We start from the raw sequence: 27,966 nt of genomic DNA, 5'->3' as shown, positions 1-27,966 counted from the left end.
CCTTTTTTTTTCTCCCCTTTCCCCCACTGTCGCCGTAGGAAGACCCACCCCTCGGGATGACTCTGCCTGCTTTGACCGCAAAGAGAACGCCCTTCCCAGGATGCGAGGTCCCGCCTCTCCGCCCCCTTCCTCCACACACACAGAAGCAAGTCAAGCCGGTGAGCCAAGCCAATGTGGCATATTTCTTCTCATACAGGCTTAATGTTGGATTGTGCAAGTCGTGGCACGATACAAACCGACTTTATGGTGCACAATAAAGCCACAGCTGCATTGAAACACTTTTTTGTTGTTGCTGATGCAAGATTAAGAACAACCTCTATTAAAGCTCATTTAGATATTCTTTTATTAGGAGCAACATGAGCCTGCATGCAGATGTTGTAAACGGTGCATGATATATTTTCAACCTGCATATGGCATAAACTGTTTATTATAATGGTGTGCAAAATGCAGCCCGGGTGCCATTTGCGGCCCACAGCTCATTTTTTTATTGGCCTGCGACACATTCTACAGAGTTTGAGTTTATTTCGAACATGCATGCATACAACATATGATACATCACAATTTCCAGTTTCTCCGTTCAACATGTTCGAAAAGGAGTAGGAAGAAGCAGAGCTTATTTAATCCTACCACCTTTCCTTTACATAGCAGTTGCTAAAACTTTTGTTCACTTACTGTTCTTAATTTATTCACAATATACTCCATAAGTAATAACAACAAAAATAAATAAATAATAATTGTTGAAGTAAATTATATTTCATATGGTGAGATGAGTCAGATTATCTTGAAAATGAATGGATGGATGAAATTAATTCAGAATGTTTATCATGGTTCTTCTTCATTGTACTTTGTAAACACTTTAAGTTTGAAGAGTTTCTTGAAGTGGATTATATTAGTACATTGTTTGATTTCATTGCTTAATCCAGTGTTTTTCAACCACTGTGCCACGGCACACTAGCGTGCCGTGAGATACAGTCTGGTGTGCCGTGGGAGATTATCTAATTTCACCTATTTGGGTTAAAAATATTTTTGCAAACCAGTAATTATAGTCTGCAAATGATGTGTTGTTGTTGAGTGTCGGTGCTGTCCAGAGCTCGGCAGAGTAACCTTGTAATACTCTTCCATATCAGTAGGTGGTAGCCGGTAGCTAATCGCTTTGTAGATGTCGGGAACAGCGGGAGGCAGTGTGCAGGTAAAAAGGTATCTAATGCTTAAACCAAAAATAAACAAAAGATTAGTGCCCCTAAGAAAAGGTATTGAAGCTTAGGGACGGCTATGCAGAACAAAACTAAAACTGAACTAGCTGCAAAGTAAAGAAAAACAGAATGCTGGACGACAGCAAAGACTTACTGTGGCGCAAAGACGGCGTCCACAAAGTACATCCGAACATGACATGACAGTCAACAATGTCCCCACAATGAAGGATAAAAACAACCAAAATCTTCTTGATTGCTAAAACAAAGTAGATGCGGTAAATATAGCTGAAAGGTAAAACAGAAACTGCTACAGGAAAATACCAAAAAAAGAGAAAAAGCCATTAAAATAGGAGCGCAAGACAAAAACTACAACAATACACACAGGAAAACAGCAATAAACTCCAAATAAGTCAGGGCGTGATGTGACAGGTGGTGAAAGTACACCTACTTTGAGACAAGAGCTATAGTGATGCATGCTTGGTTATGGTTTAAAGTCATATCCAACAATTGCGACAACGACTTTTTACTGTCAACTGAGTTTCGTTTTTTAGTGACGTCTGCTGGTGGTGTGCCTTCGGATTTATTCAACGCAAAAAATGTGCCTTGACTCAAAAAAGGTTGAAAAACACCGGCTTAATCCATTCCATAATTTAATTCCACATACTGATATACTGAAGGTGTTAAGTGTTGTACGTGCGTACAAATGTTTTAAATTAAATTTGTCTCTAAGATAATATTTCTCCTCTTTTGTTGAGAATAATTGTTGTATATTCTTGGGTAGCAGGTTATAGTTGGTTTTGTGTATAATTTAAGCTGTTTGCAAATTCACTATGTCGTGGAATTTCAGTATTTTTGAGAAAATAAATACGAGTCAAACACAAATAGAAATAGACGAAGTAGACATTGAAAGGGTAAAAGAAAACACTTTTTTTGGGCGTAATAATAGATGATAAACTGAATTGGAAATCTCATGTAAAAAGTATAGAACATAAAGTAGCAAGAAACACGTCAATAATGAACAAAGCAAAACATGTTCTGGACCAAAAATCACTTCATATTCTTTACTGCTCACTAGTGTTACCATATCTGAGTTACTGTGTAGAAATATGGGTACGGTACACAACTGAGGTGGCGACTTGTGCAGGGTGTACACCGCCTTCCGCCCGATTGTAGCTGAGATAGGCTCCAGCGCCCCCTGCCACCCCAAAAGGGAATAAGGCGTAGAAAATGGATGGATGGAACTACAAATGTGCGCTTCATTCCCTAACGGTGTTACAAAAAAGATCAATTAGAATAATACATAATGTTGGATATAGAGAACATACAAACCCTTTATTTATTTAATCACAAATGTTGAAATTCAACGATTTGGTGCATTTGCAAACAGCTAAAATGATGCACAAAGCAAACTATAACCTGCTACCCAAGAATGTACAACAATTCTTCTCAACAAAAGAGGAGAAATATAACTTTAGAGGAAAATCTAATTTAAAACATTTGTATGCTCGTACAACACTTAAAACCTTAAGCATATCAGTATGTGGAATTTAATTATGGAATGGATTAACCAAAGAAATCAAAGAAAGCACCAATATGATTCAGTTTAAGAGATTGTTCAAACTACAAGTGTTCACAAAGTACACAGAACAAGAATTATGATGAACATCTTGAACCCTTTTTTTTTATCGAGACAAATATTATTTATGTGTTTAATATTTTTTTACTTACTATGGCAATTATTTGTTTATTATTTATTTGTTCACTGTTATGTTACAGAGAACAAGGAAATAGGATAAAATTGCTATGATATGAAAAGAGGAAGGATTAAATAAGCTCAGCTTCTTCCTACTCCTTTTTGGACGTGCTGTAATGAAACAACTGGAAATATGTGATGAATTACATTGTATCGTATGCATGTTCGAAATAAACTGAAACTGAACTGAACTGAACATATTACAACAAAAAAGCTGGAACTGGCCTAAATCACCCCAAAAATGGGACCTGACAACCAAAATGGCCCACGGGGAATGCGTACATACACTGTACACTAGAACAAGACTATATAACTGGCAGCTAAGGGGCCAATTTTAGCTCAGGAATGACACCATACCGGCCGCCGAGTTTCTTTTTGCAAAAAACTAATAACACGAGAGTGCTCCTGTTGTATAGAGGAACTTGGACCACATATTGCGGGGGTCGACAACTCGCGGCTCTAGAGCCGCATACGGCTTTTTAGCACCAGCCTCGTGGCTCTCTGGAGCTTTTTCAAAAATGTATGAAAATGGAAAAAGATGAGGAAAAAATGTATTTTTTGTTTTACTATGGTTTCTGTTGATGGACAAACATGACACACACCTCTCTAATTGATAGATATCACACTGTTTCTATAAAACATGTTTCAGTGATTAGAGACTATTTGGCGAGCACCGTTTTGTCCTACTAATTTTGGCGGTCCTTGAACTCACCGTAGTTTGTTTACATTTACAACTTTCTCCGGCTTTCTAAGACGTGTTTTATGCCACTCCTTTTTTGTCTCATTTTGTCCACCAAACTGGTAATGTTGTGCGTGAAGGCACACAGGTGAGCTTTGTTGATGTTATTGACTTGTTGGAGTGCTAATCAGGCATATTTGGTCACTGCAAGATAATCCATGCTCACATGCTATTTAGGCTAGCTGTTTGTACATATTGCATCATTATGCCTCTTGTGTAGGTTTATTTGAGCTCATTTAATTTCCTTTAGGTCCTCTTATTTTTGATTTATACAGTATGTGCATGTCTCATGACACATTATCTCTATGCAATATAAACTGAGAAGATAGTCATTTGATAGTAGGCTAATATAACTAATATTTACACTTACATAATGTGTTGTCTTCATTATAACACTTATACAAGGCTTTTAATTTTTTGCAGCTCCAGACAGATTTTTTTTGTATTTCAGTCCAATATGGCTCTTTCAACATTTTGGGTTGCCGACCCCTGACATATTAGAAGATCCTTGCATTGACTTTTAACCTTGCGAGCAAACATAGAACACTGGGGTTTTACAATATAAAGGCACATATTTAAATCCTCTCCTGTTTGGCAGATGCCATTTTTTTTCATAATGTGAGTTGTACATAACTATGGTGTTGCTGTATCTTGTTTACTTCAGATCATACTTGCCAACCTTGAGACCTCCGATTTCGGGAGGTGGGTGGGTGGGGGTGGGGAGGGGGGCGTGTTTGGGGGCGTGGTTAAGCGGGGAGGAGTATATTTACAGCTGGAATTCACCTATAAATATATATTTATAGCTACAATTCACTGAAAGTCAAGTACCGGTATTTCATATATATATATATATATATATATATATATATATATATATATATATATATATATATATATATATATATATATATATATATGTATATATATATCTATATGAAATATATATAAATATATATTTATAGCTACAATTCACTGAAAGTCAAGTATTTCATATATATATATATATATATGAAATACTTGACTTTCAGTGAATTGTAGCTATAAAGTCAAGTATTTCATATATATATATATATATATATATATATATATATATATATATATGAAATACTTGACTTTCAGTGAATTGTAGCTATAAATATATATTTATTTTATTATATATATATATATATATATATATATATATATATATATATATATATATATATATATATATATATATATATATATATATATATATATATATGTAACCGGTGGTCTTTTCCTCTGCGTTGTGTGGCTTTTATGAAACACGACCGACACCACGGATTGCTCAGCTGCACTTTACTGATAAAACACAGAATACAATTGTTGTCAATAAGTTTTTTCCGTCGTCGAGTCCCTACACAAAATACAATACAGAACAAGAAGGTGAACTGAAGTTCTTAACATCACAATACATTTTCTGTCGTCGCATGGACGCCTACCTCTCCCGTTATGGTAGACAAAAGGGAAGTTGGAAGGCGTGTCCAACGCATATATAAAGTCAGGTGTCACAGTAATTATTGCAGTAGGAGGGACAACGAGACAATGGTTCCACATTGACAAAACATCGAACAATATTCAGGTATTTACATGTAACTTACACATTTTGTGTAATTATAACAATAATAAAGCATTATTAAAGACATTATTTACAAGACATAATGGACCCTGTTACATATATATATATATATATATATATATATATATATATATATATATATATATATATATATATATATATATATATATAAATAAATAAAAGAAATACTTGAATTTCAGTGTTAATTTAATTACACATATACCGTATTTTCCGCACTATAAGGCGCACCGGATTATTAGCCGCACCTTCTATGAATTACATATTTCATAATTTTGTCCACCAATAAGCCGCCCCGGACTATAAGCCGCGCCTACGCTGCGCTAAAGTGAATGTCAAAAAAACGCTGCGCTAAAGTGAATGTCAAAAAAACAGTCAGATAGTTCAGTCAAACTTTAATAATATATTGGAAACCAGCGTTCTAACAACTCTGTCCCAAAATGTACGCAAATGTGCAATCACAAACATAGTAAAATTCAAAATGGTGTAGAGCAATAAATAGCAACATAATGTTGCTCGAACGTTAATGTCACAACACACAAAATAAACATAGCGCTCACCTTCTGAAGTTATTCTTCATTCGTAAATCCTTCGAATTCTTCGTCTTCGGTGTCCGAATTGAAAAGTTGCGCAAGCGTGGGATCCAAAAATGGCCGGCTCCGCCTCGTCGAAGTCATCGGATTCAGTGTCGCTGTTGTTGTGCAGCAGTTCTGTGAATCCTGCCTTCCGGAAAGCTCGGACCACAGTTGTGACCGAAACTATCTGCCCAGGCATTTACGATCCACTGGCAGATGTTGGCGTATGTCGACCGGCGCTATCTGCCCGTCTTAGTGAAGGTGTGTTCGCCTTCGGAGCTGTGTGAAAAAAGCCACCCGGCCTCTTCGCGTAAACTTCCCTTAACCACTCGCTCATCTTTTCTTCATCCATCCATCCCTTCGAGTTAGCTTTTATGATGACGCCGGCTGGAAAGGTCTCTTTTGGCAAGGTCTTCCTTTTGAATATCATCATGGGTGGAAGTTAGCATGGCAAGCTAGAACCACAGTGAAGGATGACTTCTCATTCCCTGTGGTGCGAATATTCACCGTACGTGCTCCCGTTCCACAGTGCGGTTCACAGGAATATCAGCTGTGAAATACGGTAGTAATCCGTGTGCGGATGGAGAGATTGCGTCTTTTTATGAACCGGATCGCTTAGTAGGAGCCATTTTGTGGTCTTTACAGATGTAAACAGGAAATGAAACGTACGGTGATATCCGCGCGTTTTTTCTTCTTCTTCCGGGGGCGGGTGAAGCGCTTCCTGTTCTATGGGGGCGGGTGCTTTCCTTGGCGGTTGCTTGCGTAGAAGAAGAAGCGCTTCCTGTTCTACCGGGAAAAAAGATGGCGGCTGTTTACCGAAGTTGCGAGACCGAAACTTTATGAAAATGAATCGTAATAAAGCGCACCGGGTTATAAGGCGCACTGTCAGCTTTTGAGAAAAATTGTGGTTTTTAGGTGCGCCTTATAGTGCGGAAAATACGGTACTTGTTGAGTTAAGGGTTGAATTGTCCATCGTTGTTCTATTCTCTGTCACTATTTTTCTAACCATGCTGAACACCCTCTCTGATGATGCATTGCTGTGTGGCACGCACAAAAGTGCTTTCATCAAATGCACTAGATGGCAGTATTGTCCTGTTTAAGAGTGTCACAACATTGCTGTTTACGTAAGACGAACTGCTTTACGGTAGACGAAAACGTGACTGCTGTTGTTGTGTGTTGTTACCGCACTTGGAGGACGTTAATGAAACTGCCTAACAATAAACCCACATAAGAAACCAAGAACTCGCCCTCGATCATTCTACAGTTATAACGTGATTGGGCAGACACGCGGACCTGAGTCCGCTTGAATTTCGGGAGATTTTCGGGAGATAATTTGTCCCGGGAGGTTTTCGGGAGAGGCGCTGAATTTCGGGACTCTCCCGGAAAATCCGTGAGGGTTGGCAAGTATGCTTCAGATGCAGTCATCAGTCATTTGTTCAACGTCTGTAGTTACATTAGTGCTGTTCCTCAAAGTTTAATTTTAGGTCCTCTCTTTTTCATCATTTGGGCTATTCAACTGGTGGCCCGTGAGTTCAATTAAAAAAACTTATGAGAAACTCACATTTTTGCAGCAGATTTTCAAAAACACGAGAATGTTGTTATAGAGATGACATACCTTTCTGTAAATGTGACACCTACAACAATTTTGATGAATATCCCTGCACTAAACGCTAGGCATGTGATTCTTACAACAACCCACGATTCAATTATGATACCTGGGGTAAGGATTTGATTCAAAATCATTATATACAGTACAGGCCAAAAGTTTGGACACACCTTCTCATTCAATGCGTTTTCTTTATTTTCATGACTATTTACACTGTAGATTGTCACTGAAGTTATCAAAACTATGAATGAACACATGTGGAGTTATGTACTTAACAAAAAAAGGTGAAATAACTGAAATAATGTTTTATTTTCTAGTTTCTTCAAAATAGCCACTCTTTGCTCTGATTACTTTTTCGCACACTCTTGGCATTCTCTCAATGAGCTTCAAGAGGTAGTCACCTGAAATGGTTTTCACTTCACAGGTGTGCTTGAAGCTCATCGAGAGAATGCCATGAGTGTGCAAAGCAGTCATCAGAGCAAAGGGTGGCTATTTTTAAGAAACTAGAATGTAAAACTGACCAACAGCATCTCTGTCTGGACTGGAGCCTGCAGTGCCTCAGACTGGAAGTCTCTACAGAGAGTGGTGAGGACGGCGGAAAAGATCATCAGGACTCCTCTTCCTCTTATCCAGGAGATCACAAAAAAGCCGCTGCCTGACCAGGGCTCAGAAAATCTGCAAGGACTGCTTTCACTGCTAGACTCTAGAAAGAGGTTCCGCAACCTCCGTAGCAGAACCTCCAGGTTCTGTAACAGCTTCTTCCCTCCCACTCTTGAACGCATTAAAAAAAATCCCCTCAAATCCCCCCAAAAATGGATTAACTCGCTGGAATATAAAGACAATATAACATACATCCATAAACGTGGATGCATATGCAAAAGTGTAGTAATTTATTTATTTATATCTGCACCTTATTGCTCTTTTATCTTACCATGAGCTAATGCAACACAATTTCGTTCTTATCTGTACTGTAAAGTTCAAATTTGAATGACAATAAAAGGAAGTCTAAGTCTAAAAAAGGAAGTCTAAAACATGTTCTCAGTTATTTCGCCTTTTTTGTTGAGTACATAACTCCACATGTGTTCAGTCATAGTTTTGATTTCTTCAGTGAAAATCTACAATGTAAATAGTCATGAAAATAAAGAAAACGCATTGAATAAGGAGAAGGTGTGTCCAAACTTTTGGCCTGTACTGTATGCTTATATTTATGTATTTATTTTTGATTGACTAATTAAAAAACAATATATAAAAATATCCATCCATTTTCTACCGCTTATTCCCTTTGGGGTAGTAATATGTACTGTACATACATTTTTGATTTATTTATTTATTTTATCAATATTAACATTTTTTGACTCAATTGTAAATCAGATGAAATCGCGATCTGGATCTGAATCGATTTTTTCCAGCACACCTAAATGACGCCTCACGAATTGGCCGGATCATGCGTCAAGCTGTCCGCCATCTTCTGGCAGCCATCTGTTAAGACCGTATCACTGTATGCCGTATAACTTCTGTAAAGGAATAATTTTTCATATTTTTTACAAGAACTACATCATGTAACTGCTCCAAAAGGATACTATATACCTACTCAGTGGCCTAGTGGTTAGCGTGTCCGCCCTGAGATTGGTAGGTTGTGAGTTCAAACCCCGGCCGAGTCTTACCAAAGACTATAAAAATGGGACCCATTACCTCCCTGCTTGGCACTCAGCACCAAGGGATGGAATTGGGGGTTAAATCACCAACAATTATTCCCGGGCGCGGCATCGCTGCTGCCCACTGCTCCCCTCACCTCCCAGTGGGTGAACAAGGGGATGGGCTTAATGCAGAGGACACATTTCACCACACCTAGTGTGTGTGTGACAATCATTGGTACTTTAACTTACTTTAACTTAACTTAATATGCACAGTGTCACCATTTCATAAAAAAGAGAAAAAAAATCCCCTCCACGATTGCTACTGTAAGTGTGCTACATCGAAAACTGTAAATCTATAGATACTACCATTTTCGACATTTACAGTTTCAGCGATTTCTATATAAAACACATCGCTGTCCCATTGACTCGCACTGGTTGATAGGTCGGTCTTGACTGCTGTAAGATGCGGCCGCCCTGACATATCGAAGCAGTGGGCAGAGACAGGTGCCACCAGTATGGTTTTAGGTTAAGGTTTTAAATTGGCGGAATAATAATAATATTAGTCAATAATTATATTACGAAGAAATTAAATGTCTTGTGGGTTCAACTTTAAGCTAAGGTGTGACTGTTTTGTTCTGATTGGAGTCAACATGTGCATAATGTCATGACTTGGTCCTGGGGTTTAGTTTTTCTAGAATGCAACGGAAAGTTGGCTCGGGCGAGACGGGAATGTAAGTACATGATTTATTTAATATATCAAAAAAAAGTACAAACGAAAAGCGCGCACAGTGGCGGAGAACAAACTATGAAACCAAAAGACTAAAGCATTAATAAACAAAAACTTACTTGGCTTGGACAAAAATAGCAGCATGAAGGATGGACATGAAAACAAGTGTCAGGAATGTACAGAGCATAAATGTGAGATGTCGCCAGAACGACAAACTGAAAACAATGAACTTAAATACTATAGACATGATTAGTGAAAGCAGGTGCGTGACTCAAAACGTGAAACAGGTGCGTGACGTGACAGGTGAAAACTAATGGTTGCTATGGTGACAAAACAAAACAAAAGTGCACAAAAAGTCCAAAAACAAAACCGAACATGACTAAAACAAAACATGATCACACAGACATGACACATAGTCATGTACATAGTGTCATTTACATAGTGTCATGTACATAGTGTTTATACCCCCCCCCCATTTTTTGTATATATTGTTTTTCAAATCACCTGACATGTATACTGTGTATATGTACATAATTTATCAATTTTTTTAACGTAATTTTTTATATACATGTTACAGGTTCTATATCTTTTATTATTGAATGTATCAAATGTGATGAATATTTAATGAACCACAATGGAAACAAGCCTTTTTGGCTTTTTGTGCCATCCATTTGCCTTTTTAAAGCATTACATGGATTACATTCTTTAAGATGTCAATAAACTTCTCAATCAATCAATCAATGATAGTTTAGCATATATTGATTGACCTCCATTGTGTTGGTTTTAAGGGTAATGTTATTCTGTATGCGGCCCTTGATGGAAAACGTTTGGACACTATGTTTTAGCGGAAAATGCTGGGTTCACTGTTAAGGATGAATGTGATGTTGTTTTGTTTGATCATACCAGGCTGAAAACTGTTACAAGAAATATGAGGAAGTAATAAAAGCATGATAAAGGCAATAACGCCTTACACTGGATCGGTTTACAGTATGTTGACCTCCAATTACAATCACCAGTATAAGCAAGAATGAAATGGTCACCATGGTTACATACTTGCAATTATATTTAAGTTAAATATGTTCACCTCACAATTAATATAAGGGTATTCAATTCTTACCCTTACATGTGCCATAATGGTCGAGTGGAGCTAAATATTGATGAATAATAATTGTTCTTTGACATGTGGAGAATGACGGGAAGAAATCAACGCAACAGAATATAATTCGTGAGTCTGGTTGTGTATTCCTTCTTTTTAATAACAAAGGAGGCACCATGTGACATGCATGTAGATTCAAACAGGTCACAATTTGAGAGGAAGCTGACTAAATCATTTAAAAAGGCAAAAAGTAGAATAAATAATAGACTGTTACAGAGTCAAATAATTTGTTTTAGTTTCTACATTACCTTTTTTGTTGGAGTATATGTTGCAGAAAAAAATCAAAGAAAAAGCAAAATTCACCTGCTAAGTCTAGTTTTGTCACAGTGGTTTTTACAGTACTACATTTACTTGGAATCAAATGCTTTATAAAAAAAATCCTTCAAATTCCTTTTAAACATAGCTCCTGGTCATCCAAATGTAAAAAGAAGTAAATAGTCAAAGAAAAAGCAAAACATAAAGAGTTAATTGTGTTTTTGGTCTGGTTGCTGCGGTTTTACAGTATGTGACGCTCCTCAACTGCAATGTTTTTGTTTTTTTACTTAAGTCCTTTTGGACATTTTTCACTTTCATCTAAGTGTAAGAATAAGTTAACCAGCACAAAAAAGGCAAAGAAAAAACACATCTAAGAGTTAATTCTGTGTTTTAGGTCTGGTTGCTGAGGTTTTACAGTATGTGACGCTCTTCAACTCTGGAGCTTTATGCAACTTTAGAAGCATTGTTTTACTTAAGTCCTTTTAAACATTTCCCCCTGTTATCCAAGTGTGAAAATAAGTTAACCACCACTAAAAATGGAAAGAAAAAGAAAAACTCCAGAGGTAATTAATTATGTGCTTTTTTTTTTGGTTTTACATTATGTGACGCTCTTCAACTCCAAGGCTTTATGCAACTTCTTTCAAAGCAAGTCCTTTTAGACATTTTTCACGGTCTTTCAATTGTAAAAATAAGTTAATCACCACAAAAAGTCAAGGAAAAAGCTCAATTATAAAAAATGCATTCTGTGTTTTTTGTTGAATTTAGGCCTGGTTGCTGATGTTTTACAGCAGTGTTTTTCAACCTTTTCATTTAAGAATACGGAGGCACACCACCGGCAAAAAAAACGTTAAAAAAATGATACTCCACCATGTCGTCGTGCCTTATTTTGAATTTGTTGGTGTTTTCCTGTGCTTTAGTGCTTGTCTTGCGCTGTTATTTTGGTGGCCCTTCCTGTTTTGTTGGTGACTTCCTGTAGCAGCTTCATGTCTTCCTTTGAGCGCTATTCCCCGCACCTGCTTTGTGTTAGCAAGCAAGGCTATTTAAGTTGTCGCTACCCTTCTTTGTGTGGACATTGTTGATTGTCACGTCATGTGCGGATGTACTTTGCGGACGCCGTAAGTTTTTGCTGTCGTCCAGCATTCTGTTTCTGTTTACTTTGTAACCAGTTCAGTTTTACTTTCGTTTTGCATACCTTTTTCTTTCCTTTTTGTTCATTTTTGGTTTAAAGGGGAACATTATCACAATTTCAGAATGGTTAAAACCATTAAAAATCAGTTCCCAGTGGCTTATTATAATTGTCAAAGTTTTTTTCAAAATTTTACCCATCACACAATATCCCTAAAAAAAGCTTCAAAGTGCCTGATTTTAACCACCCGTCTATTTTCCTGTGACGTCACATAGTGAAGCCAACACAAACAAACATGGCGGAAAGAACTGCAAGCTATAGCGACATTAGCTCGGATTCAGACTCGGATTTCAGCGGCTTAAGCGATTCAACAGATTACAAATGTATTGAAACGGATGGTTGTAGTGTGGAGGCAGGTAGCGAAAACGAAATTGAAGAAGAAACTGAAGCTATTGAGACATATCGGTTTGAACCGTATGCAAGCGAAACCGACGAAAACGACACGACAGCCAGCGACACGAGAGAAAGCGAGGACGAATTTGGCGATCGCCTTCTAACCAACGATTGGTATGTGTTTGTTTGGCATTAAAGGAAACTAACAACTATGAACTAGGTTTACAGCATATGAAATACATTTGGCAACAACATGCACTTTGAGAGTGCAGACAGCCCAATTTTCATCAATTAATATATTCTGTAGACATACCCTCATCCGCGCTCTTTTCCTGAAAGCTGATTTGTCCAGTTTTGGAGTTGATGTCAGCAGGCCAGGGAAGCTAGGGTCGATAGGGGGTTTAGCTCGCTCGTCTGCGGGAACAAACTGCCGCCATTGCTTGCCGTGCTACCGAGGCCCTTTGTCCCTGAATTGCTCACACACTCCGGCAGATTCAATGGGGGTTTGGCGGCAGATTCCTTTGACTTTATCGTTGGAAATGCATCTGCTTTGAGTGTCGCAGGATATCCACACATTCTTGCCATCTCTGTCGTAGCATAGCTTTCGTCGGTAAAGTGTGCGGAACAAACGTCCAATTTCTTGCCACTTTCGCATCTTTGGGCCACTGGTGCAACTTGAATCCGTCCCTGTTCGTGTTGTTACACCCTCCGACAACACACCGACGAGGCATGATGTCTCCAAGGTACGGAAAACAGTCGAAAAAAACGGAAAATAACAGAGCTGATTTGACTCGGTGTTTGAGAAAATGGCGGATTGCTTCCCGATGTGACGCCACGTTGTGACGTCATCGCTCCGAGAGCGAATATTAGAAAGGCGTTTAATTCGCCAAAATTCACCCATTTAGAGTTCGGAAATCGGTTAAAAATATATATGGTCTTTTTTCTGCAACATCAAGGAATATATTGACGCTTACATAGGTCTGGTGATAATGTTCCCCTTTAAGCGTTACATACCTTTTTACCTGCACGCCGTGGTCTGCATATTGGGATCACAACAAACCATCCTCGTCTTACCCGACACATTTCGACTTTTACAAAGCAATTAACTACCCTAACCTACCCTAACTAACCTGCTGTAACCTACTGACATGGAGTATTACGTGGTTACCCTGCCGAGTTTTACACAGCACAGACACTAAGCAGCGGCCCATTATTTGCAGATTATAATTATTGATTTGGCCCTGTGATGAGGTGGCGACTTGTCCAGGGTGTACCCCGCCTTCCGCCCGATTGTAGCTGAGAGAGGCTCCAGCGCCCCCCGCTAGGGATTAAGCGGTAGAAAATGGATGGATGGATGGATTTGCAAAAAATATTTTTTGGACCAATTAGGTGAAGTTTCATAATTTCCCACGGCACCACCAGACAATATCTCACGGACTTGTGTGCCGCAGCACAGTGGTTGAAAAACACTGTTTTACAGTATGTGACGTGATTCGACTGTTGCTTTGTGCAACTTAAGCGCCGGAACGTTTTGCCTTAATTCCAAATTGTACAACAGTGGCGTTCAAGTTCACGGGTTCCACTGTGTAAGCAAAGACAGACATGGAAATTCCTCTCTAAATACGGCGACAGACTTCTGTCATGTTGGGAAGCTATAGGCCTGTGCTCACACATGTTTCTGTCATGAGGGTACCCGGCGTCAATATATCAAGTGACGTAAACGCAAATGCACGTCGCAGACAGCAATGCAGAGTAAAGCGCCAACACATGTTTTCAGGAGAAGGCCATCCAGCTCATTTGCACTGCATATGGGCACTTGTGCAAAACGGGCCACCTGATTCAGGAAGAGCCGACATCCTTCCTAATTGCAAACATCCCTCGCCAGCTAGCAAAATCCAACGTGTTCCAAAAAGGAGTTTGTTGCAAGCACGCACTTGCCATGTGCTTGTAGTTTTTCTTCTTCTTTTGTATTTCACATTTGTTTTCTTGCAATGACTGCAGCTGCACACTAATCTCCATAATCCCGCGCACATCCCCACAATTACATGCAGTCAACGGTACAAGAGTCCAGTCAAGAGGTCATCACTCACCTGATGATATTATGACTATTGTTATAATAAAGCAACGAGAACATTTAAATCGAGGATGGTTTTACAGACAGTGCAACAAGGCTTATGAAGCTTTACTACTTTGTGTTCTTTTAACAGCAAGGATGAGGATTACTGTGCTTAATTCACAGTCCTCCCACAGCGGGTTATGGCCAGTATTTAAACACATATAACCCAGATGAGTCCAAATGTGGGGCAGTCTGTAATGTCGGGAAACATGCACTTATCCTAAGACATGCAGCTCTTACAGCTCTATTATTGGATAACCACTCTGCATGCGTTGTTTGACAGAAAGCATCCTTTTTGATTTAGATACAATTGCTTATAGTACGTCTAAATTCCAACAACAGTCCTTTTTTTTTAATTTTATATAAATATGAATGTTTTTATTCCCTCCCACCTAAAAAAGGGAATATATCATATTTCATATTATATGAGCTCAGTATTCATTCCTGCTACATTCACATTAGGGCTGTCAAACGATTAACATATTTATTGCATAGTAACTCAAAATTAATCGCGATTAATCGCAGATAGATATAATTTTTCATCACATAATTTTCAGGGGGGGGGCTATCCCAGCTGTAATCTGTGATATTTCTACCTGAATAAATGCTTCTGATATTCTGTACATTACATGTACAAGTTAATGGTCTTCATATTGCTGCATGACAATGTTTTAACCTTCTCTAGGAATTAATTAAAGTTAAAGTTAAGTTAAGTTAAAGTACCAATGATTGAAATTTGTCCTCTGCATTTGACCCATCCCCTTGTTCACCCCCTGGGAGGTGAGGGGAGCAGTGAGCAGCAGCGGTGCCGCGCCGGGAATCATTTTTGGTGATTTAACCCCCAATTCCAACCCTTGATGCTGAGTGCCAAGCAGGGAGGTAATGGGTCACATTTTTATAGTCTTTGGTATGACTCGGTTTGAACTCACGACCTACCGATCTCAGAGCGGACACTCTAACTACTAGGCCACTACTAATAATATGTAATATTCAGCCTGCTAATCATTCTGTAATTGAGGACTCGACCAGAACATGTTATAAAATAATTTACGCAATATTTCAGCCAGCCAGAGTGTCAAAAAGGAAGTGTTCGCATTAATCGCCCGATAAAAAAATGAGTGCCGTTATTGAAATGTATAGTTAACGCGTTATCGCGTTAACTTTGTCACCCCTAATTCACATTGTCATGATCAAGTTGCTACTCTGTATAGAATATGACATTTCAAATTAGAAAAACAGAGTAAATGGAACATTTTAGTAGAATAACAGCTTTTTGTTAAATATGAAATACGTATTGAAAAGTAAAATAATATTAAACACCATCTGCTGGAACTGGTGAATCGCTGCCACACTTTAATACAAATCTACCATTGCTTCATACAATGTTGTTGTTGAGACACAGAATATCAATAATATAGAATAACTGCTCTGTATTAACTATAAAATAAATAAATAAATGGGTTATACTTATATAGCGCTTTTCTACCTACAAGGTACTCAAAGCACTTTGACAGTATTTCCACATTCATCCATTCACACACACATTCACACACACATTCACACACTGATGGCGGGAGCTGCCATGCAAGGCGCTAACCAGCAGCCATCAGGAGCAAGGGTGAAGTGTCTTGCTCAAAGACACAACGGACGTGACTAGGATGGTAGAAGGTGGGGATTGAACCCCAGTAACCAGCAACACTCCGATTGCTGGCACGGCCACTCTACCAACTTCGCCACGCCAGCTTTTCCCACACTTTGATCTTGAGTGGGACTTGAGTCAGCAACATTGGTGCTTCGTGTTAAATACTGAGTTTCTTGGTGTTTAATTTAGAATGCCACAGAAAGTCCCATGAGAGTGAGAGAGAGAGATCTTCTAACATGCGTTGATCGTTTGAAAAAAAAATCAAAGAAACAAAAAAACAAAAACATCCTCTTGTCTAATCCAATCTTATTTAAAAGTACAAATGTCTCAGCCTGTTGAGCTCAACCCTCCCATGGTCTGCGATTTCTCACTACGCGGGGGACATTCCTTTAAACTCAGTCTCTGGCATGCAGTAAATCTCCCTGAGAGAGGTCTACACTGGAGCACCGTGCCAGGTGATTATGGATATGAGCGCCAACATCCTTGTCACCTCATCCTCGTGTTTTCAGGTGTTCATGTGTCGGCCAAAGGCGTAGCGTCACACTAGGGGGTATGTAAAAAGGTGTTAACAGGATATGGAGCGTTCTGAACATTTAGATCTCTCCCTTCCTGTTTCCCAAAGGAATGCCTGATTCCCGACTGCACAGCTCTTTTAAAGGCCTACTGAAACCCACTACTACCGACCACGCAGTCTGATAGTTTATATATCAATGATGAAATCTTAACATTGCAACACACGCCAATACGGCTGGGTTAACTTATAAAGTGCAATTTTAAATTTCCTGCGAAACTTCCGGTTGAAAACGTCTAGGTATGATGACGTATGCGCGTGACGTCGATGGTTGAAACGGAAGTATTGGGACGTGATTGTATCCAATACAAAAAGCTCAGTTTTCATCGCAAAATTCCACAGTATTCTGGACATGTGTGTTGGTGAATCTTTTGCAATTTGTTTAATGATCGGTGTATTAGCGTCTGGCTACAGCAACACAACCAGGAGGACTTTGACTTGGATAGCAGACGCGCTATCCGACGCTAGCCGCCGACCGCATCGATGATCGGGTAAAGTCCTTCGCCGCTCCGTCGATCGCTGGAACGCAGGTTAGCTTCGGTGTTGAGGACCAGATGAGGGTTGGCGTAGGTGGAGAGCTAATGTGTTTTTATCATAGCTCTGTCGAGGTCCGTAGCTAAGTTAGATTCAATGGCGTCGTTAGCAACAGCATTGTTAAGCTTCGCCAGGCTGGAAAGCATTAACCGTGTAGTTACAGGTCCATGGTTTAATAGTATTGTTGATTTTCTGTCTATCCTTCCAGTCAGGGGTTTATTTATTTTGTTTCTATCTGCAGTTAAGCCCGATGCTATCACGTTAGCTCCGTAGCTAAAAGTGCTTCACCGATGTATTGTCGTGGAGATAAAAGTCACTGTGATTGTCCATTTTGCGTTCTCAACTCTCATTTTCAAGAGGATATAGTATCCGAGGTGGTTTAAAATACAAATCCATGATCCACAATAGAAAAAGAGAGAGTGTGGAATCCAATGAGCCCTTGTACCTAAATTACGGTCAGAGCGAAAAAAGATGCGTCCTGAACTGCACTCTAATACTTCACTCTCACGTTCCTCATCCACGAATCTTTCATCCTGGCTCAAATTAATGGGGTAATCGTTGCTTTCTCGGTCCCAATCGCTATCGCTGCTGGTGTAAACAATGGGGAAATGTGAGGAGACTTTCAACTTGTGACGTCACGCTACTTCCGGTACAGGCAAGGCTTTTTTTTATCAGCGACCAAAAGTTGCGAACTTTATCGTCGTTGTTCTATACTAAATCCTTCCAGCAAAAATATGGCAATATCGCGAAATGATCAAGTATGACACATAGAATGGATCTGCTATCCCCGTTTGAATAAAAAAAATTCATTTCAGTAGGCCTTTAAAGAGATGGCAAGATAGCCTGTAAAAATACTGCCATGGTGCTGGCATCAATCCCTTTTGCCGTCTCTGCACAGCTGGGCTAATGTTTAGAAACAACATGAGAGACAAATTGCTGCAGCGTGGAACATCATGTTTTGCCTGCATTAATGTGATGACATTTCTAAATGCTAAAGATGAATCCGGAGTGAGAGAATGAATTTCATGGCATGTTGGCAGCATTAAGCTTCAGCTTACACTAAGTTGTTTAACAGATCTATTTAAACCAGATGGTTCAAGTTTAGAGCATACTGGTTGATCCAACTCTGTCTGTCGATCCAGTCCATACAACGACCTACCTTCATAAAAAGATAATTTTAGGTTAGTACTTCCGTGAGGTCTTGGACTAATGGTGTCAGAAGTGGGATTGTTCACTTGAGGCCAACTGGAAAGACATTTGATGCAAGTGACTATTTTGAGATAACCCTGTTGAGGTTTACTTGATTTGTTAAACTTAGTTAGTTTTTGAGTGGAGATCACTTATCTTCAGAGTTTTGTGACGAATGGTGTCATAAGTGGGCAGCACAGTGAGAGAGGGGTTAGTGCGTCTGCCTCACAATACGAAGGTCCTGAGTAGTCGTGAGTTCAATCCCGGCCTCGGGATCTTTCTGTGTGGAGTTTGCATGTTCTCCCCGTGACTGCGTGGGTTCCCTCCGGGTACTCCGGCTTCCTCCCACCTCCAAAGACATGCACCTGGGGATAGGTTGATTGGCAACACTAAATTGGCCCTAGTGTGTGAATGTGAGTGTGAATGTTGTCTGTCTATCTGTGTTGGCCCTGCGATGAGGTGGCGACTTGTCCAGGGTGTACCCCGCCTTCCGCCCGATTGTAGCTGAGATAAGCTCCAGCGCCCCCGCGACCCCGAAGGGAATAAGCGGTAGTAAATGGATGGATAGATGGTGTCATAAGTGGGATTGTTAGCCTGCAGGAAAACTGGAAAGACCCATGACACCGGATAGGAGTGAGGTTGACTGCAATGGTTGTTTCATTTCAAATCTGGATTGAGCACATTAGTCTCCAATTTACTGGGATAGTGGTGTCAGAATTGGGATTGTTAGCCTGCAGGTAAACTGGAAGGACCATTGACACCAAATACGAGTAAAGTAGGTTGTTTCATTTCAAATCGGCATTGTGCATATTAGTCTTCAGAGTTTTGGGATAATAGTGTCAGAAGTGGGACGATTAGGCTTAAAGCCATCTGGGAGGACCCTTGAAGCAAGCGGCCATGGTGAGATAACCCTGTTGAGATTTACTTGAATATTTGGACTTAGTTGTATTCAAGTTCTGTTATAAATGGTGTCAGAAGTGGGATTGTTAGCCTTCAGACAAACTGAAAGGACCTTGCTGTATTTCTAACAGCTTTTTATATACCACCGCAAGCGAACATTATCTTAGCCCTCTCCCTACTGCATTATGCTATCGAGAAGCAGATGCAGGCCCATCCAGAAGGAACCTTTGTTGTGGCTGGGTACTTCAACAAAGCCTGCTTGAAGAATATGCTCCCCAGATATATGCATTAAGTACAGTGCCCGACTCGAGGTGACCTCAGGAGAGGAATTAAGGCTGCAAAAATGGAGTATAGGAGGAAAGTGGAGGCACACCTGGACAACAAAGACTCACGGCGAGTGTGGCAAGGCATCCAACTTCTGACGAGTTACAAAAGTAACTCATCGGCAGCAAACAACATGGAACACTCGCTAGCGGAGGAACTCAATCATTTCTTTGCCCGTTTTAAGCCATCCAGGCCGGACATACCCCAGATGCCCTCCCTCCTCTAGTCCTCAACTGCTTGTCCTCTAAGAGAACCAGGTGAGGCGGGCAGTGAAGGCTGTAAACCCGTGTAAAGGCCGGATGGCATACTTGGCAAGATGTTTCGGGACAGTGCAGATCAGCTGACAATAGGACTGACAGGGATACTCAATTCATCCCTGGCACAAGCCCAAGTCCTGCCCTGTCTTAAGGCAGCCACTGTCATCCCAATCTCCAAGAGGATAGCCATAAAAAACTTAAACGACTACAGACCATATGGCACTAGCGTCTGTGGTTATGAAGTGTTTTGAAAGGCTTGTTCTCAAATATATCAAATCCTGCCTCCCCCAGAACTTTGAGCCACACCAGTGGGCCTACAGCCAAAACGGTCCACAGAGGATGTCGTCGCCACTGTTTTCCACTTAGCTGTGGGACATATGGAACTTCTGGGTACCTCGACTGATCGACGTTCAATACCATAATCCCAGACATTCTGGTGGAGAAGCTGAGCTACCTGGGTCTACCACCCCATCTGTTCCTAGATAAAAAAAATGTTTTGAGCAACTGACCTCAGATTGTTAAGGTGGGTCAACGTTGCTCCATCCTCTCAGTGCTGCGTGTTGAGCCCCCTCCTGTACGCCCTATGAACATATGACTGTGTCCCATTCATCCCTCGCACACCACTATCAAGTGTGCCGACGACACCACTGTGGTGGGCCTGATCACGGGAGTGATGAAACAGCCTGCAGAGAGGAAATACAGGACCTGGCACGGTGGTGCTCCAAGAACAACCTTAGACTGAACACCACAAAAACCAAAGAGATGGTCATTGAATTTAGGAGACAGAGAGGGTAACATGCTCCATTTGTAGTAAATGGAGCATGTGTGGAGACTATAACTTCCTTTAAGTTCTTGGGAACTTACATCTCGGAGGACCTCACAACACTACTGGTCAAAAAGGCACAGCAGAGACTCCATTTCCTTCGTGTCCTGCGGAGAGAACCAACTTGAGGAGAAACTGCATGCATCTTTTTATCGGGCCACCATAGAGCCGGTGCTGATGTACTGCCTGACTGTGTGTGGTTTGCTGCCTGCTCTGCTGCAGACCAGGACAGCAGAAAATATTATCGGCTGCCCTCTGCCCTCCCTAAAGGACATTGCATGCGCTCACTGCCTCTGTAAAGCAAAGAAAATCCTGACTGACAGCTCTCACCCTGGTCAGCACTTGTTCAACCTGCTGCCACCATGGGAACATGTTTTGGTCAAAGAGTTATAAACAGTTTTTACACTTGGGCAATTAGTATATTAAATCGGTCCCAATAGAGACCACTGTTGCACTGCTGTCGGTCCCACTGTTGCACTGCTGTTTGTACTGGTATTTATGTATTTATTTTTTAACATGTTATTTATTGTTTATATTGTTATTTCAACTGAACCTAACAGATAACCACTTGTATTTTTGTCATGCTCTTATGTTAATAAAGTGTTCTATTCTATTCTATTCTATTCTGTTTTATTCTATTCTTTTTAAACCCAGTTTGAGGGTACTGCTGTTCAGAGTTCAGTGTCCAATAGTGTCCGAAGTGGGATGGTTAGCCATTAGGTCATCTGTAGGACATCCTGTCAGAAGGTAGCAAAGGTAGCTACTTGCTTTAGAGTACCACATGTTACCACCGGGAAGAGTCCTTGTTTTCCTGCCATAATAGCACCAATAAAGTCTATGAGGTTTGTGAAACTCTCCGAATCTAAGAATGACAGTGTAACAAGTAACTAAAGACCTCTAGACAAATGTTTTAGTGTTGCTTTGCCTTTCTCTATGCACGGCTGCTTGCCCTTGACCACTTTTGTTGGCCTAGTCTTCCCTCCAGTGGTTTAGAGACATTACTGCTGCTTGTTACCAAACTGCAGTGACCAGCTGCAGATGAGCGTTTATAAAATACACATCTTATGACAAATATGATGCTTAACTTTGTTTTGAATTACATTTTATAACATTTATTAGGAATTTCAAATACAATTGAGATATGCACATTTAAAAATACATGTAAAAATTCATTTCATGCAGGTTAAGGGTCACTCAGGAGGTTGACAGTGATTTGATTATAAATGTGAGAGTCAATTAAAGGTTACAGAACAATGTGATAGTGATCACAGTTATAGTATTGTGTGTTAATTTAGGCCATATTTGTGTTGTATCAGTAATATTTGAATTCATCCATCCATTCATCTTCTACCCTTTGTCCCTTTTGAGGTCAGGGGAGGGGGTGCTGGAGCCTATCTCAGCTGCATTCATTTTTCTAAACATATTTCTTTATCAAACTAGCCTGTGTTTTATAGTAGTATTTTATGTGATTGACATTTCAACAAAATGAATCACATGACCCCAAATAAGGAAATGATTACTGTAAGTCTGGTATGCAAAGAATTCCAAAATGTTGCAACAAAATACAACTGTTTGTTATTAAAATCAATCAATCAATCAATCAATCAATGTTTATTTATATAGCCCTAAATCACAAGTGTCTCAAAGGGCTGCACAAGCCACAACGACATCCTTGGTACAAAGCCCACATAAGGGCAAGGAAAAACTCACCCCAGTGGTACGTCGATGTGAATGACTATGATCCCCCCCCCCCCCCCCCCCCCCCCCTAGGGAGACCGAATGCAATGGATGTCGAGTGGGTCTAACATAATATTGTAAGAGTACAGTCCATAGTGGATCCAGCATAACAGTAAGAGTCCAGTCCACAGTGGGGTCAGCAGGAAACCATCCCGAGCGGAGACGGGTCAGCAGCGCAGAGATGTTCCCAACCGATACACAGGCGAGCGGTCCACTCCGGGTCCCGACCCCGGACAGCCAGCACCCCATCCATGGCCACCGGACCTGAGTGTCTCCCCCTCCACAAGGGATAGGGGGGAGCAGAGGAGAAAAGAAAAGAAACGGCAGATCAACTGGTCTAAAAAAAGGGGGCTATTCAAAGGCTAGAGTATACAAATGAGTTTTAAGATGGGACTTAAATGTTTCTACTGAGGTAGCATCTCTAATTGTTACCGGGAGGGCATTCCATAGTACTGGAGCCCGAATAGAAAACGCTCTATAGCCCGCAGACTTTTTTTGGGCTCTGGGAATCACTAATAAGCCGGAGTTCTTTGAACGCAGATTTCTTGCCGGGACATATGGTACAATACAATCAGCAAGATAAATGATAAATGATAAATGGGTTGTACTTGTATAGCGCTTTTCTACCTTCAAGGTACTCAAATAGGACGGAGCTAGACCGTGTAGTATTTTATACGTAAGTAGTAAAACCTTAAAGTCACATCTTAAGTGCACAGGAAGCCAGTGCAGGTGAGCCAGTATAGGCGTAATATGATCAAACTTTCTTGTTCTTGTCAAAAGTCTAGCAGCCGCATTTTGTACCAATTGTAATCTTTTAATGCTAGACATAGGGAGACCCGAAAATAATACGTTACAGTAATCGAGACGAGACGTAATGAACGCATGAATAATGATCTCAGCGTCGCTAGTGGACAAAATGGAACGGATTTTAGCGATAATGTTTTATTGTAGTAAGATGTTTTTATTCGTAGTCATAAGACTTAAAAAACATACTCTTATTGGTTTATCAATCTTCTTTAAGTAATTTTTAACATCTCAATTAAAGCATGCTGTATGATACTAGACATTTGATGATCAATAATGTGCACATTAAATTTGCTCCACTTGAATAAAATCTTTCAAAGTGATTTGACAATAAAAAGCATATTTCTTCACGTAATCTTCTGCTGCGTGGGCGCGTCATTTCTTTTTGGTTGCACCATGTGGGATTTCCCAAGAGGACATTTGCACCTCCCTCTTCATGCACGCCTTCACTTTGACTCCAACCAACACTCCCACACATTCAAATAACGAGCACAGACGAAGACACCGCCTGGTATGTCAGCAGCCATGGAAGTTTTTTTAGAACTGTCTTCTGTTTTTTTTTGCAAAGATACTTTGGGAATTACACTTACAATATTTGTGAGGTCATAAGCTAAATACTTGATTTTTTACTTTGAGTATTTAAATTGTCTTATGATTACAGTTATTCTATGACCACATGTGGGAGTTATATTTTCGATCAGAGTTAGTTTGAGCTTGTAAAAGGAGAAATTAACCCTTAGATCCTTAACCAGCGGCAAAAATGTTAAAACATAATAGGTGTTTTTGTATCCTACTTATTGATGTAAGATGTTTAGAGGATAGATATAAAATCTGTATCAAGATATTCCAAGAATGTTTACTTTTACTTATCGGCTTTGAACTTTTTTTTCACAGTTGTGCGTCGTCACTGAACTGTAAGGGGGGATTCAAATAACAAGCTGTGTTGAAAACCACAAGATGCAAGAAACTATGGTAAAACCCCTGCTTCCTTTTTAATGTCTTTCTTCACTTCTTCTTACGTCTTGCCTTACGCACATTTGCTGACCAGGCAGCCGGAACTGATTTGCTGATAGCGACATCACGGTGACAGACTTTAGTAGCAATAGCATACACATAAGATAAGTTATATCTTCATGTTTTTAATATACAGATTCATCAAGACTAAAAAAACATACTTTTATTGTCGGTTGTTAAAGCGGCCGTGCCAGCAACTTCAGGGTTCAAGGTTTGATCCCCTCTTCTGCCATCCTAGTCATTGCCGTTGTGTCCTTGGGCAAGATACTTTAACCACTTGCTCCCAGTGCCACCCACACTGGTTTGAATGTAACTATGTAAAGCACTTTGAGTCTCTAGAGAAAAGTGCTATATAAATATAATTCACTTCACTATTGGTTTATGAATCCTGCTTGGACTCACCCTTTCGTTATCAGCTCTTCTCCTACGGCATCATTTATATCTGATTTATTGCAGCTATAAACACACAGTATGTTAAATAGGTTGGTGGCTATTGAGTTAATATATTAAGAAACTCGAGGTTGGAAAAATGTGTGCGGTTTAAGAGGGGACAGACAGACAGACAGACAGAAAAAAGAGAATCAAAAACAACAGCAATAACAAAACAATAACAGTAACCGCGACATCGACATAAGGGGAAGAGCAATCATGAAAAACAACTGCAATTTGGCTTAAAATGTGCTAGAGCGAACAACAATGCTTCCTAATACTTGGCTTAAAATGGGACAGACAGAGAAAAAAAGAAAACAATAAAAGGAAACAACAGTCTGATTTTCAGTTTTGACATTGGAGGCTACAATGCTAACAAATGACAATTCAAGATTCAATATTCAAGATTGTTTATTGTCATATGCACAGTTAAACAGTTTGCCGTACAATGAAAATCTTACTTTGCTAGTCCACCCTTCAACAAGTCACACGGTACTTAGCTAAAAATAAAAAATAAAAATAAAAACGTATATACAAGGCACAGTAAGTAACATAACATTATTGCACATTCTGATTGACAGTCAACAGTATAAATTACATCTACAGTTGCTGAAACAGATAGAAAGAAAAGAGCAACGTCTGGAAACCGCAACAGCAACAACATCATTAGCTAGTACTTGGTTCAAGAGGGGACAGACAGAGAAATAGGAGCATCAATTGGCTACGATATGTGACGAAAAGACAAAAATAGCAACTTGGTTAAAGAGAGAGCAACACTGGCGAGTACAGTGGTGGTTTTTAAAAGGGCAGACAGAAACAGGAACAATAACAATGGAAACAACTACAAAATTAGCTAGTACCGGTACATGGTAACAAAGTGTTTGCATGTTTTTGGCTTTTTTGTGTATAATATTCCTTCACAAGTGTAACTGATGATGCGGCAAAATCGAAAGCTATTCTAAATGTTAATGACGACAAAAGGACCAAAGAAAAGGTTTAGAACCCAATTTTTTTTAACGTTGACTATTTTTATGTAACTTGTCTTTGTGCCGACCTGATGATAACGATGCTAAAATAACACTTAAAAAGTTGTATTGTGGATCAAGTTATACTCCTGGAAGGAATGAACATTTTACTGTGTATCTTGTTATTATCCGCAGACAGACATGTGGCTTTCAACAACCGAAGTCTCTCAAGGACTCACAACTTTTACAGCCATGAATGACTCAAACTTCCTGGACTCCCCCTTTCGTTATCATCTCTTCCCCGTGGCCTACGGCATCATCTTCATTCTGGGCCTCTTCGCTAACATCTATGTACTGTTTGTGCTGCGCTGCCTACGACAAGCCAAGGCCATGGGGGAGATCCGGATCTACATGACCAACTTGACCATCGCTGATTTACTTTTCGTGTGTGCCCTCCCCTTCTGGATTGGGTATTACAGTCGCGAAGGCACTTGGGTCTACAAAGACTTCCTGTGTCGACTGACCGGATCATTGTTCTTTATTAACACCTACTGCTCCATTCTGTTCCTGGGCGCTATCAGCGTCAACCGATACTGGGCGGTCACTCGGCCTCTGGATGCGGCATCGTCGGACCACAGGCGCCGCGGGATCGCCGTGTGTGTTGTCATCTGGTTGTTGACTATCTCCATGGCTGTTCCATTCCTTGCAAGTCCAGGCACCAACCAGGATGGGAACGTCACCCGCTGTTTCGAGGGCTACCAGAATGTAGACGATTCGTCCAAAAGACTCACGGCTGCTACCCATTTTGCAATCATCGGAATGTTTTTTGTTGTTTTTGTGCTCGTGGTGGTGTGCAACCTCCTTATTGCCCGAGCACTGGTTACCCAAGGTGTTTCTCAGTCCGTATTCCATTCCTCAAAAGGTCTATCCAGGAAGTCCAACATGAAACTCTCATCTTCCAGAGGGTCCACAGGGGTCAAACAGAGGGCTGTGCAAATGCTAATGGCGGTTGTTGGCGTGTTTGTCCTGTGCTTCCTGCCTCATCACATAGTCCAAGGATTCTGGACGCTAGCAGCACTGCAGATCCAAGAGGGATGGGGCCACGTGGATTGGCACCCCAAGACAGTGCAGGCGCTCAATGACCTCCATCAGATCACTTTGCTACTCATGGGCCTCAACTGCATTCTGGATCCAGTGGTGTATTGCTTCGCCACCAGGAAGTTCCGAAGGTTCATCATGGCTCACCTGAAGAGGCTGGCAAAAGGCGAGAGTTGCTCCCACACAGTCACCTCAGAGATCTCCTTGGACAGCAGGCACCAGAGCCACAAACTTGCGGACGAGCCTAATCAGCCTGAAGTGCAATAATTCAAACCGCCAAGCGATGGCGTCATGGTCATGGACGCTGCGACTGAAGTGGAACGGGTTACAAACAATTGTACCAATTTCCCACAGCTTTAAAACTGTGCTTCTTTTTTAAGGTTCGACTGTGAGCTCGACCAAATCAAATAAGTAAAGTAAGTTCTTTTGTAAAGAACGCTTTCGTAATGTGGGATCCGCGGACTGAATTCAACTTCCTGTGTGAGGCATTCATCACACACACAGAAAAGCAGAAGTCTGTAAGACAATCTGATGGACGACTCGTTATCTGATGAGAATTAACAAAAAAGCACCAGAAAAAAGTAGTAATGTTGATTAAAAGTATTTTTTCTATTGAGCTCCCTTGACATGGCGGCAATTTTTTTTTAGTTTGTGTCAATGGCATTTCTCATCATTCATATCCCCTATGAAAAATCTTTGAGTTACCGTTTGAAAATAAATGTGCATCCGGTCGGTATGTCTCATACAGACATACACCTGCATCAGAGGCCTCAGTGGTATCAATTC

General features: G+C 40.3%; 1 protein-coding gene across 2 annotated transcripts; it reads left to right on the top strand.

Moving 5' to 3' along the window:
- The first annotated feature begins 14 nt into the window (after positions 1-14).
- ptafr (platelet-activating factor receptor) lies at positions 15-27,966 on the top strand. 2 transcript variants are annotated; one of them, XM_061968217.2, is made up of 3 exons: positions 15-158; positions 24,569-24,646; positions 26,278-27,966. In XM_061968217.2, the coding sequence occupies exons 2-3, from the start codon at positions 24,632-24,634 to the stop codon at positions 27,445-27,447; spliced, it is 1,185 nt and encodes a 394-aa protein (XP_061824201.1). In that variant the 5' UTR covers positions 15-158; positions 24,569-24,631; the 3' UTR covers positions 27,448-27,966. The 2 variants fall into 2 exon arrangements, with proteins under 2 accessions (XP_061824201.1, XP_061824200.1); XM_061968216.2 differs by lacking the exon at positions 15-158 and adding an exon at positions 24,158-24,185.

Source organism: Nerophis lumbriciformis, linkage group LG08 (genome assembly GCF_033978685.3).
Source record: "Nerophis lumbriciformis linkage group LG08, RoL_Nlum_v2.1, whole genome shotgun sequence".
Taxonomy (NCBI): Eukaryota; Metazoa; Chordata; class Actinopteri; order Syngnathiformes; family Syngnathidae; genus Nerophis; species Nerophis lumbriciformis.
This window is presented reverse-complemented; position numbering and strand designations above follow the sequence as displayed.